At 41.1% G+C, this 13,412-nt stretch overlaps 2 protein-coding genes across 8 annotated transcripts in view; one reads left to right on the forward strand and one right to left on the reverse strand.

Annotated features, from left to right (window-relative positions):
- LOC116809170 (uncharacterized) overlaps positions 1-13,412 on the forward strand; it is a 115,010-nt gene that overhangs the window by 55,411 nt on the left and 46,187 nt on the right. The window lies entirely within an intron of this gene.
- EDN3 (endothelin 3) lies at positions 180-13,171 on the reverse strand. The gene is made up of 5 exons (XM_002195267.6): positions 12,979-13,171; positions 12,374-12,590; positions 1,654-1,818; positions 1,059-1,163; positions 180-317 (listed from the first exon to the last, which is right to left on the reverse strand). The coding sequence occupies exons 1-4, from the start codon at positions 13,028-13,030 to the stop codon at positions 1,091-1,093; spliced, it is 507 nt and encodes a 168-aa protein (XP_002195303.3). The 5' UTR covers positions 13,031-13,171; the 3' UTR covers positions 180-317; positions 1,059-1,090.

A 13,412-nucleotide genomic window follows, 5' to 3' on the forward strand; every position in this document is an offset into this window, starting at 1 on the left:
GTTTAAATCACAGAGAAAAACTTTTCCTGAAGCTCTGCATTGCTGAAGTTTGGGTCTGCCTTTGAAGTTTTCCTCAATAGTGATACATTCCCTGCCAGGTTACATGATAAAGATTATCCTTTTCTGAGGCTCTCTTGAGGGGAGAAAAGCTTCTTCATACAGGTTCCTGTGCCCTCAGAGTGGCACTGCTTAAATGGAAGTGTTGCCTGCTGCTGAATTCTCCACTGGCATCACACTGAAGCATCAAGTTTGTCCATCTCAAGGGAGAGTTGTAGTTTAAGTTCTTGTTTCTGAGCTCCAGCAAATAAATGTTAAAGCTTTAAAGAAAACACACCAACAAAGAAATACAGCCAAACTGTTGAATATTCAGCAATATTCCCTGTTACCTGAGAAAACTGTGGTTGCCCCCTTGGTTATCTGTACAGAATGACCTCTATACAGTTCTCAAGCTCTGCTCAAATAATCACAGCAATAAATTCAGCTTGGGGACTTGTAATCCAAGAGCTTCCCCTCATAGCAAAAGAATGTGGGGTATTGGTGTGACTCTTTTGGAAGTGGCAGTATTTGAAACTGGCTACTGGGTCACAGTAACCTCCTCATACCTGACATGAAAAGCAGATTTACTTTTCCCTCCAGATACTTCTTCCACAAAGTTTTTCCTCTTTCTTTACCTTAACACTTCAACTTTTACTGGAGCACTACACTGGGATGTGTAGCTTAATTTGCTGCAGTGCTAAATGAGGAAAAACATGATAGACAGGAGCAGCCCTTGTCCCAAAAAAAAAAAAGGTCAAAATATGTATTGGCTTATAGCCAAATAATCCAACTTTTGAAGGAGTTACATCAGCAGAAGAAAGGTTGTAGCAGTTCTGTATATAGCAAAGTTAATTTTTAAAATTAAATTGAAAAAAAACCCCAAACAACTCATGGGCCAAATTCTGTCCTTAATTTAGGAAAGAGTGATAATATTCAGTTGCAAGAATTAAGGGTTCTGCAAGTACAAAGATCATTTATGGAAAGTGAATATTTATTTTTAACATTAAGCATCTGTAACATACCTGATTGTTCAGAATCCTCCGGACTCTCTGTGCTACTGAACAAAATTGTGCTCCTCTTCCCTGCGTTGGTCTTTCTCCTCTGCCTTTTTCATTGATCCATGATTTCTGTAGAATAGAGATTACCTAAACTTTTCACTGTGTTCTCATCAATGTCCCCATAGACTAAATGACAATTTCATGCTCTTTGTTAGACTGCATAAAACATGCTAGAACAGCGCAATGTTCATCATGCTCCTAACTGGACAGATCTGCTGTTTCAAAATCACCACATCATAAAAAGAAACAGAAAAAAGAAAATTCCAAGCAGTACTGGCTGGCTCTGGCCTCTTTCCTTCACTTATTAAACTCTGATATGACACAGGAGTTTTCTTGCTTTTTTCTTCCTGTTCACTCCCCCATTCCACTGCAGGGGAAGTGAACAAGCATCAGTGCTTGGCTGTTGGCCATGGTTAACCCACCACTACTGCAGAGGGGAGTTTCATTTAAAATCAATACCTTCAATCAGTTCCTCTTGATAAATGCATCTTGATCAATTTATCTCCATGAAATGGCCTCATCATGTGGCCAGGTTGCAGTGATTGGGAAAGACACTCACCTCCTTCTGTCCTGCATTCTTCTGCAAAACTGCAAACACTGCTTGTCGTGAGCGTCCGCGCAGGAACATCGGAGCGAGGGCTGGGGAGCGCTCTGAGTCTGGCCTGTGGATCTTTTGCCTCTGAAGCTGCCTCTGTAGTTGGACAGTCCATATGGCACAGTCCTCCTGTTGTGAGAACCACACAGGAACCAATTAAAATTATGTTCCACCTCTTTTCTATTTTAGTGAAGAGATCTATTGAAGAGATTTGGATTGAAAGCAATAAATAGTGGCAGAAAAATCAAACCTTGTAAGTTTTGAACTTACTCCTGTAAGTTCTCCCTGTACTAGATCATAACTTCTGCTCCATCAACTCAGACTTTCACCAAGTTATAAATTAGCAATCAGCTAATTGGCAGCTACACTATTAAAAAAGTAGGATTAATTGGCAGCTACACTATTAAAAAAAATTGAAATACCTAAGAGATTATGCAAATACATCCCCAGGTTATTGTTTATTTTACTCCTTATTCCTGTGTTGTGTTGGTTTCCCCAGCCAATGCACAAAATCTGTTACATTCAGTGCCTTGGCTGGTCTGAAGTGACAGAGGAGCTGTTCTGATTTCACCAGATCATTAACATTGTGTAGCTGTCATGTAGTTCATAGTTCTGGGCCTAATTCTATTAATTTTATCATTGAGAAATTGAGAAAACTGTCAGCATAATTCATTTACTGCATCATGTTTGGAACATGACCCCTGGAGTTACAAATGCAAGAAACTCCCAAAAAATCCTCCTTGCATGGTTCTGCCTTTCTGTGAGAGATCTTATTCTGAGCTGCAGCACACCAAGAACAGTAGGAGGTACCTCTCTTTATTTCCCTGCATGATTTTCATGGGTTTAAGTCAATATTCTCCTCAGAAAAGGACATGGTTCATCCTGCCTGCTAAAAGTCTTGGATAGTTTGGCTTGATGTCATAAATTACTCTCCTCCAAGCTGTTAAAGAATCTCAATCAACAGCAGCTGTACTCCCCATGAAACTTCTGGAGACTCTCAAAAGTTCCTGAGTACTTGAGGGATGGGCTAAGCAAGCCACAAATCCACAAACACTAAAAATCTGAAGAGAATCTCATGTTCAAAAGCATGAAAGAGGAGGGGAGGAGTGGAAAAAAAATAAAAGAAAAAGGCAGGGAAGAGGAAGTCCAAGTCAGTCTAGAAAGGTTACAGAAAGGTTACAGAACAAAGCCTGAGTAATGAGTCTGGAACCACTACCTTCACATAGCTCTGCTTCTTTCATTTGCTTTCATAAAAACATCATTAGGCTGCTAATGGGAAAGCTGCAAATTTTCCATTTTCCCACACACATGGTGGGCTGAAAGGTTCAGAAACATTATTTTCCTAATCTCTGCAATAATTTTTGATGCAACATTAGTACAGTTGATGCAAATTATTTATTCAAGCCTCTGCAGATGTAGTACATTTGTAACAGTGCACCTTGTCTTTCACAGCCTCAAGCTGTAAGAGTTAGGCTGATCATAAAATCATCCTGAGAGAGAGAAAATCACAAGCAATACTTCTGTGTTCAGAGCCCAGGGAATGGTTTTTCTCCAGCAGATCCTGATCTGCCTCCATGCAGAAAATGTTCCTTATTTTCACCACTTTACTTGTCTGCCAGGACACCAGGAGAGACCAAGAATACCCATATTTGTCTTAAAAGACTTTAGGACTTGATTTTGGCCTCCCTTCTCAAGCCATCATTTAAAAAGCTTTTTGTTATCTTTAGGATTAGGAGCAAGTCCCATTTTATAATTTAAGAGTATTAATAATTCTATACTGACATCTGCCTTACAATAATGAATGTGAAATGGCTATATTCCCTACATAGGAGCTTCTGACATAAATAATTGCTCCATGGTCATGTTTTTTACACATTCATGTTTTATATGAAATAAGAACTGATATTTAGAGGCTGGAGTAGGGGAAAATTCCTTTATTTTTAACAGTGGCAAACCCTCTATGAAAACTGGTAAAATTCTGTTTTTCAACTTCCTGCTCCAACTGAGACTGAAATGGAAAGATGAATTTTATGTGTTTAGACAATGTGTGAGCCCTGTTTAACAACAGATAGTTTGCCAGGGCATAAAGAAGTTTCTTGCAGCTTTTGCAGATGTCATCCTACATTATGCTAACAAGACATAAAACACTGTAATATGTTATTCTTGTTATTTAAAGTGGTTCCTTGTTCAAAAGTTCAGTCTTTCAAAATATAATACTGGGATTTTTTACTCTAAAGTTAAGCTTTACCAAAAGCTCTGTGGGACTGAGTCACAGTTTGCCCTGAATCAGAGGCTCTGCCTGAATAGCCAGAGAGAAAGAAGGGCATGAGTTTTATTCTTAATTGCTGCAATTGGCAAATTAATGGACCAACCAGAATTGCCATCAACTTTCGATTTTTATCTCAATCCATCACTATGTGAACTCCAGTGATTGAGGAAAGGGCCCATTACCAATCTGCTGCCAAGAGACAGTAAATTCCAGCAAACGGGGAGGAGTGGAGAATATAATTATAATTACAAGTGATAAGAGCCATGAATCACAGCCTTAAGCAAAGGAGAAAAGTGATATTTTAGATACTTCTTCTGATCTTTCTAATTAAGTACACTATGCTTCATAGCTTAGAAAATATATTCAAGGCTACTTCATTCTCAGTGGACCAGCAACATGTGCCAATGCAATGACATTTTAAAGTGTTTCAAGTTTAGAAGATTTGAATACAATAATCCAAATATGCCTGGTTTTGGCTTCTAATCCAAAAATTCAAATTCAAATATTTCAAAAGCAACTCAAAGTCTTTCCAACAATAATCATGAAGAGCTTGATGAATTTATCTGCTCAGGGCACTTTGTGTCCCCTCAGTGAAGATAAGGATCAGCTGGAGTAGGGCAGAGGCAGAACTGGGGGGATCCTGAACTACCAGTTCCTTACACTGTCCTTTCTGACCCAGTCCCTGGACAAAGTACTGGCTAAGCCATTTACTTTTTTTGAAATTTCTCTGCAGCATCACAGGTTTTTAATTAATTCATTTTTAATTAAGGTTTACATTTCACAAGAAAATTTGAATTCCTGACTTTTAACTCAGTATGTAGCATTTCTTCCTTTGGGAGAATAAAATTCTCCTGAAGTAAACTAATATGAGTTTAAGATATATTTACAGCTAAGGTGTGCTGTGAGCCCTTTATGTCTTTCTTCTCTATGAAGTGGAGAACTAGCAAACCTAGACATTTCTGAATCAGCCTTTCCAAGGTACTTCTTTGAACAGATATCTGATTTGCAACATCCAAATCTGTGATTTCTGAGGAATTACACTCTTTTGGGAGGTTCACTATGATTACTCCAGCCAGCCAGTGGGTGCATAAAGGTCTGCATGCTCAGTTCTTAAGCATTTTCTAACAAAGAGCAGGTCTGAGTTTAAGGAAATAATTGCTTCTTCAGTATAAACTGTTTGTTTTAGTTTACTCTGTATGCAAAAAAAAAACCCCAACAAAACTATCACAACTCTCCAGTACTTACAATTATTCCACTTGTTGTAATTGTGATTAGTCAGTTCAACAGATAATGAACTGAAGATAATCTCATGTATAACACAGCAGCACAGAACTAATCAAAGCACAGTGTGTTCTTGTCAGATTGGATATCAGAGGCTGAAATAACCTCGATTATTTGTGTACTTTGTGTCCACAAAACACAATCAGAAAAGCTCTCCTCCTAAAAGCCAGCTAGCTCTTGGAGGAAGGTTTTGCCATTAAATTAACAGAAATAGGCATTTGTTCGTTGAAAAAACACAGGAAGTACCACGTGATTTTTCCACTGAACAGCCATTCTGAAACAGTGAAAATCTTGCACAGAAGAAAACTGCCTGTTGAAGGATTAATACCTTCAGGCTGAACTGGGAAGTAAGATTTGCCTGAATCCTGCTGTCCCCCACTCACAATGAAGGCTCACAATTCAGGCAGACAAATCCAATTGGTTAATTTTCATTTTATAACATGTGGCTGAGTTTCTCATGCTATGTTATAATTGATCTATGAGCTGCTATTATTTTCTATTTTCCCAGCCACTTAAACACAGCAGATACCTCCAGGGCACTGGAGAGTTTCAGCCAAAACAAAGGGATGAGGGGGTTGAAGCAATCATCTTAGATGCTGTGATTTCAGGATTCAGCAATATATTTTCTGGCACACATCCACGCCTACAAGGCTCCCAACAGTCTCCAGTGTTTTCAGACAATCCCAAAATATATGGGATCCCTGTAAGGACCACTGAGAGCAAAGAACACAGAAAGGAAGCAAAATTTACCATCCTACAAGTGAGACAAAATGTCCCCAGAATGAAGGATGCTGCTTGGAGAAATAACAGATATTTCTGGGTATGTTTTAATATAAAGGCACTGCAGTAGCACGGTGTAGCTTCACAGATGAAGAGATCACTGGCTGCTCTGGAAGTTGGCTCCAGCTCTTCCTGTAACAGGCGTGGGTTTTCAGGAGCTCAGTGTTCCTAGATACTGAACAGGTTTCTATTACCCAAAAAGATGCACCTCCATGACCTTGCTGTCTTATTCTTTAATTAATACTTGCTAATTTCCAAGGATGCCAATTAGTTTTAGCTCATTAATTACAGCTAACTTAGGTAATAAGCCAAGGATTGCACACATCTGCTTCACCACTCAGGTTCACTGACCATGTGAGTTCTTAGATTTTCCTACCCCTGGGGCTTCTTGGTACGGAGCTCAGGCTCTGTGAGAATCTGGAGGCTGTTCATCACTCTCCATTCTCCTCCTGGCACTGTCAAAGGGATGTCACAGGTTTTGTTTCTCAAATACAGTCAGAACAATATCTGAGTTGTGGAGTGAAAAGCTGGGGTATGTTTATTGAGGTAAACAATATGAAGCAAGCCTGGGGGTGTCCATTAACACCCCAAATCCCCAGAGAGGTTGGGTAGAGCTCACCTGACCTAATAAACTGAGCCAGTATGTCACAGAAAATCTCTCTCCAAACAACTCTCAGCATCTCCTTCAGTGCCTTATATCAATCCCAATCTGCTACCAGCCCTGTTACAAGACAGATGATCATTAATTTAAAGAAATCAGTACAATTTGGAGCAGCATCTTCTGTCTGTCAGGCCCAAATATCCATGATCCCTTTTCTCCCTGTGACTGGCAGTCAGTACTATCAGTAAGTGGTTCTTATCACTTACAGTGGCACAAAACCACTGAGAAAAAGCCCAAAAGGCAGAGCAACTGGGAGATATGGACGAAAGGAATCAAATCAAGGTTTTTTCAAACTAATTCAGAGAACTTATTGCTGCTTCAGAAGCCACCACAGCAGTGCATACAAGGAACACACACTACTGCATGTTCCTACCTCTCTCTACAGCCTGCATAGTTCAAAACCCACCGCTGGTTTAAAAACAAATAAAACAAAAACCCGGGGGAAAATAAACACATGGTGTTAAAATGTAAGACTGGTGAAAGTTACTGTGGTTTGACAGCCCTCAAGAGTGTTTATTCTTAGAATTAGACCAGCAGGAGCAGCAGTGGTGAAATTTCAAAGCTCTGGCTATCAGTGTGTCTCATCCCTGACCTCATCTTCTCAGGGCCAGCTCCTGCAGGGATGTGGGATTGTAACTGCACAGCCAAATAATTTCAAGTTTTCCTGAGGCTGCTGTAAAACATCAGTCCTGGCAGTACTGTCAGTAAGCTCAGAGGAAATATTCTGCTTCTAGACTGAGGAGGACATGCAAGCTATGCACACTTCAGGCAATAAGCCACTGAAAGTGTGAGGTCAGTACACATTTTAAATATGTAAGAATATCTCTTTGAATAGAGGCCTAAAATCAAATCAGTTTGTCCACAATAAAATATAACAATTACAGCAGGAGCCTGTTACTATGTTTAGTAAATCTATTTGAAATAGTCTTCATTTCACATGAAGATTTTGCAAGACAAACAAATTACACATGTTCCCATGGATAGTAAAGATTGCAAAATCAGGGTGAGCTTCATTCAGAAAAACAAAATCAACTCAACAAAGATTCATCGTTTCAGTTTTGGCACTTGGTTCTGAAGGTTAACCATGTGCACTGTTCAGCTGACAGATCAGCTTCCTTATTTGAGCTTCCTGGCTGGCAGCCACTGTTTTATCATCATGCCTCTGACTAGCAGGGATTTTCAACCTGATCTAGGCTTTATAACCACCTGCTTAATTGTTTTGCTGAACAAGACAGCTTTATCTGTGTACTTTTATTTCCATAATATACAGGATGTCACCTATACTTATGTAATGAAGAATTATCCAGAATTAAGAGGAATTATAATAATTTAGAACATCAATGGATTAAAAGCCATTAAAGGCCAGCAGAACATGCAGTTAGAGCAGAGTAACTACTGGGTTGTATTAAATCTTGTCTTTTAGAACATCATCCTGAGTCATCACCCCTGTGTGTGTGTGTGAGTAAAACTGAGTGAAGTGATTATGGGCTACAGATTGTTTCCATTCTGGGATGACTTTCTGATGGCAACCTAAGTCAGTAATGAGCAAAGATAATTAACTCATATTTGTTGGAGAGCTGGGTGCAGGTGGGATCTGCTCAGGCTGTTTAGTTCCTGACAAACCCATTCATCATCACTTACAGCAATGACCACAAATGTCTGAAAAGCCTTTCTCACCTCAGCCAGGAAAACACATTTCTGTTGGGCACTATCTGGAGCTAACTTGCTGCTAAGGATTATCTGATTTGCTTGAGTCACAGAAACAAATTTCTTTATTAAGTGACAGAACTTCAGATCCTTCCAGTGTCCCCACATGCTCCCACAGCAAGGGACACTCACCAGATCCTCTCCCAGTGTACCCCACAAAGCAGAGACAGACAAAAGTCCTGTCCCTGTCCTTGCCCTCCCCCAGAGGAAACAGGACATGTGTTAAGTACAGAGGACCAAAATCTGCCTTTCACTTTGTCCATCCAATTTTCCTGATTCAGAAATTCATGGAATTGGCAGGCAAAACTCTTACATCATCATGTAACTGGTCTTTACAGTGTGATCACAGAATCTCATTCAATCACTACTCTTTTGGACATAAAAACAGATACCAAAAATGACATGTCATTTAGGGAAAAAAAAAACACTTTTTCTCAGTTTCAGACCCTTCAAAAGAAATGTACTTATTTTTGATGCTTAGTTTGAGTGAGAAATTCTCCTTTGGAAATGTCTGGATTATTGATAGATAGATCCTCATTACATTCTTTTATTTTAGAATTGAAGACCACTTGAGTATCTTTGCCCTCATGACAGTAACACTTTCTTAGGAGTTGTTACCTTTTTAATCTATCACTCATCATTCTGAGCCTCTCTAGAGCTTCATGCAGGAACATTTGTGTTATTAACTGAATGAACTGTTATTAATCAACTGTTATTATTGCTGTTGGATGCACGACCTCAGTTCATATTGAAATATAGGACCCCTCTGAAGAAGTGCAGATCTAAGTCTTGTCCATATTTTCTTCTCTTGCCTATATTTTCTTCTTTAACTTACAAAATTAAGCATCAAGCCATGTCTGTATTACGTCAGTGGGTACTGTTTAAAAGACTATTAATTCTTTAAAATGTATCTGTAGCTATAGATCAAGATAAGCATAATTAATCACTTGACAAAAAAAATACATTGCAAATTAGTTCCTGGTTAATCAATCTTATCAGTGAGAACAGTTTACCAGCTTTCAATTACCTTTGTTATGCAATATTTGTGTACACCACATAATTGCATTATTCTCTTCTGACTTACCTGCCTTTCTTTAGGTCATCTTCTCTTCCACTTTCCCTCTGTTCCCAGAATGAAAGACTATATCAAAACAACACTGGTGCTCCTCGTGGCTGAACTAACAGCAGTGGTTCACAGTCAAGTATAGAGCAATACTCAAAACATGTGTGCAGAGATAATTTCTCATTTAATTGGCGAGAGCTGCAGGGAGTCAGAGGCTCCACATTCTGCAATTTTGTGCTTTTCTACAACTGTCACCCAGCTGATCTAAGTGGTTTCTCAGCAGGGATAGAAATAGACCTTCTATTGTCACTCTGCCTCCAACAGCTTTAATAAAAACTTTAACTGCTTTTCCAGAAAAGGAGGAGAGGCCATGACCAAGATTTGTTTTGAATATATTACAACAATGCTTAACAGCTCCTGTTGGGAAAAGCAGAAGAAACCAGAGGAGAAATTAAAGTTTGTCTTTAAAGTATAGAGGCAAAAGTAGCCTGAAAACAGAAAGAACTGAGGAAATTTTGTAGGGAACAAGTAGCAATAAAGTGAAATGAGTAGGTCAGAGGGGAAAGAAAGAAAAAAAATAAAAAGCAACTGTAGGGTTTGATGTAGTGGGAAAAAAAAAATAAGCAAGAAAAATACCAGAATCAACAGATGTCAAGAAAACTTCTCCAAACTTTAACACCAACTTTCTGGCCTCTCATGGTGTGTATGCTCCTCCAAGCTGCATTGGAACCAAATTTTTAGTAAATATAAAAACTTTCCACAACATTTCAGAGAAGTAGTTTAACTTGCACAGGATATCAAATTGCCCAAGCAGCCTGGTTCCCCTCATCACATCCCAAAGAACCTCTTGGCTTCTTATTCCAAATCAATCACCAGAGCAGAATTAGTGCCTGTTTATGGCACATGAAATCTGAAATCCTGCTCCTGTTGCACTGAAATGGTTCAAACTATTCAATACACTTAATTTAATGTTTACCTCTGCCCTGGGAGCATTCCTAGGAAGAATCCTGGGAGTTTTGAAAATCACGACTGCACTGTTTCAGCAAGAGTTTTGTACCTCTGTCACCTGTCCATGGAGCAGGACAGCAAAGCTGCCCAGTTCAGACAGAGCCAGGAAATTCAGTCCCTGCTGGACTAATTCCAGACTAATTTCAGCATCATCCACCTACTCTTTGTCAACCTCAGAAGCCTCCCAGCACCCCTATTTACCCAGTTCCAGAAGCGTTGTTAGGTTCTACAAGTTCATGTTTTTGGAGGTAAAACTGCATTATTCATTATTCTGTGTGAATAATTAATATTGAAATGTAATGTATTCATTCCATGGTTTGCATAGAAATGTCCCATCACATGGCATAAAAATTATAAAAAGAGAATTTCCTAGTCCTCACATTAAATAATTTCAGCTTAACCTATACTCAGTGGGGGTAGACTTTACAGATCTGAGATTTGCTGCTATTTTATGTACAACTGACTTCAGTTAAGAAAACAAAGATTTAGAACCCCAACTGTTTAATATCTGGATTATTATACAGACCTCATTGCCAATTCTATAACATTATGTGCCTTGTTTTCTAATTTCTTGTTCTTTCTTTAGTGATACTGGCAGAAAACTTTCATGTAGGAAAACTCTCCACATCACTGAATTAATGCACACTTTGGCAGTGGAATGAAAATTGTAAATCCTGTAGGCTTAAAACAGGATATCCTAAAAAAATGAAATTAAAAAAAAAAAAAAAAAAAAAAGGAATGTGTGTTTAAAATTAGAAGAAGTCTATTTAATCAGTGCGTAGGGGAAAAGGAATGTCATTCCTCCATTTTCACTGGTAAAGTCTGACTTAAATTTACTGAGTCATAAATATTTGGCTAAAATAACCCTAAGTAATCCTGGGGTGGATTAGTGCAGGTATGGAACTTGAAGAATTGAATGACTTGTGTGAATACATGATACTCACAGGTTGGTAGAAGTTCAAAAGACGTCATCAGACATGGCCTCTCGCCAGGACACACACATGAATTTACAAATTAAGTGCCCTAAACCCCATTTGACTTAACCTAGTTTAATGCTACTTTCTATTTTTCTAGTTCTTTTGTTATTTTAATCTCATTAAAAGCTTTGCAATCTATTCAAAGGCAGGTCTGAATCATTACAACTGTTCCCAGACTCTAGTCACCAGAATACTTGGTGATATGTGTAGAAGTTCACATCACAGAGTCTGAAAAACTTTAATTCTTGAAGTCATTTGTTCTCAGGTTCACCTGATCTCCTGATTATTTTTGTACTGAACTGATCGCTGTGATTGGAGCCTATTAGCCTGGGAGAATCTTTACAAATCTGAAGTCTGTTTTGGTTACTCAGCAATAACTCAGGATATATACAATGATGTAGGAAAAGGAGGCCTCTAACCTTTAGGATGTAGGCAAAGTGTCACTCTTCCTGGATGCTTTCTTCCCCCTAAGCAGCGTCAGTACAGACAGAGCAGCTCTTCTGCACGTGTGCTCCACCCCCACCTCCCTGCTGGAGCTCAGAACTTCCAATCCAGGGGAAACAGCTTCAAAATTTTTTTTTTTATTCCGAGTTCAAACAAAACCTTGTGTTTCCACAGAGCACAGTTGTAAAAGGCTTTCTTTTGTAACATCTTAAAATCTGTCATGTTGAATTTTTCTAACATTACCTTAAGGCCTCGGTAGTTTTCCAGGTTAGTTTGTATCAAAACTAGTACAGCTGCACGCACACTATTCCCGCTCTCCCAGCGGGCGACTCGTTAGAAACACATTTCCTGTGGGAAATCACCGCTTCTGCCGCCTGTCACCCGCCCGGGCAGGTGCCGGGACAGGGGGCTCGGGGGCTGCGCTGGGCTCCCCCGTCCCGCTCTGACCCGGCGGGGCTCCCCGCCCGCTGCCGCCCGCCATTTCCCGCACTCACTCGGGGGTGTTGATCCAGATGATGTCGAGGTGGCAGTAGTACACGCACTCCTTGTCCTTGTAGGTGTAGCAAGTGCAGCGCCGGGCCCGGTGCCGCAGCGCTCCGCCGTCCGCCCGGGCCCTGCCGCCCGCGGCCGCCGCCGCTCCGCTCTCGTCGCGCTCGCGGTGTCCCGGGCCGGCCGCCGGCAGCGCGGAGCGGGGCCGGGGCAGCGCGGACCCTGCAACAGCCGCGCTCAGCTCCCGCCAAATCCCGGCAAATCCCGGCAAATCCCGGCAGTTCCCGGTGCCCCGACCCCGCACACCTCCGCCCGCACCACCCCGGTCCGGCCCCGACCCATCCTCGCTCCCTGCGGAGTCCCGTTATGTTTGTGTCCGCCCCGGGCTGCAGCGCCAGCCCGCTGGGTTTGCGATAAACCTACGTACGGCCAAAGGATGGCTTTGGAGTCCCGCTCTTTACAGCGTACCGGAGTGGGCTGCTGCTTACAGCCTTTTGGAAGGAGGGGAAAAAAAAGAAAAAAAAAAAAAAAAAAGGCAACACAAAAAACCACCCAGCCTTTCTTTGTGTGCATGCGTGGAGGTGGGCAAAGAAAGAAAAATTCACGTTACCTGCAGTCGACGTAATCGTAAGTCCAAAGAGGAACAATAAACCCAGCTCCATTAAACCCAAATTGCACGCTGGTTAACTGCAGGCAAAGGTGAACTGCAGGCAGGACTGAACCGTTCCAGGAGGGATCACTTCAGGCTGGAGGCAGGGAATATCCTGGGGCTGGCGGCACACGCTGCTCCGGGAGTTGGCTCCCACACGGAGGTGTGATTAGCACTTCTCCCTCGCAGTTAATTTTCTCCAGTGCAGACTTAGTCCTGAAGGGGAGAGTGTTGTCAAAAGAAGGGAAGATCCATCGCTTGGCTTTTCCCACACACACCTCCCACCCCACCCCCAAATCTGATCAGCAACCGGAGCTGCTGTTTTCCAGCTGCAGACGCCTCCCACCCGCCGACAGCTGCCGGCCTCCCCCGGGGCGCGGGCCGGGGGCGGGCAC

This window comes from Taeniopygia guttata, chromosome 20 (assembly GCF_048771995.1).
Source record: "Taeniopygia guttata chromosome 20, bTaeGut7.mat, whole genome shotgun sequence".
Taxonomy (NCBI): Eukaryota; Metazoa; Chordata; class Aves; order Passeriformes; family Estrildidae; genus Taeniopygia; species Taeniopygia guttata.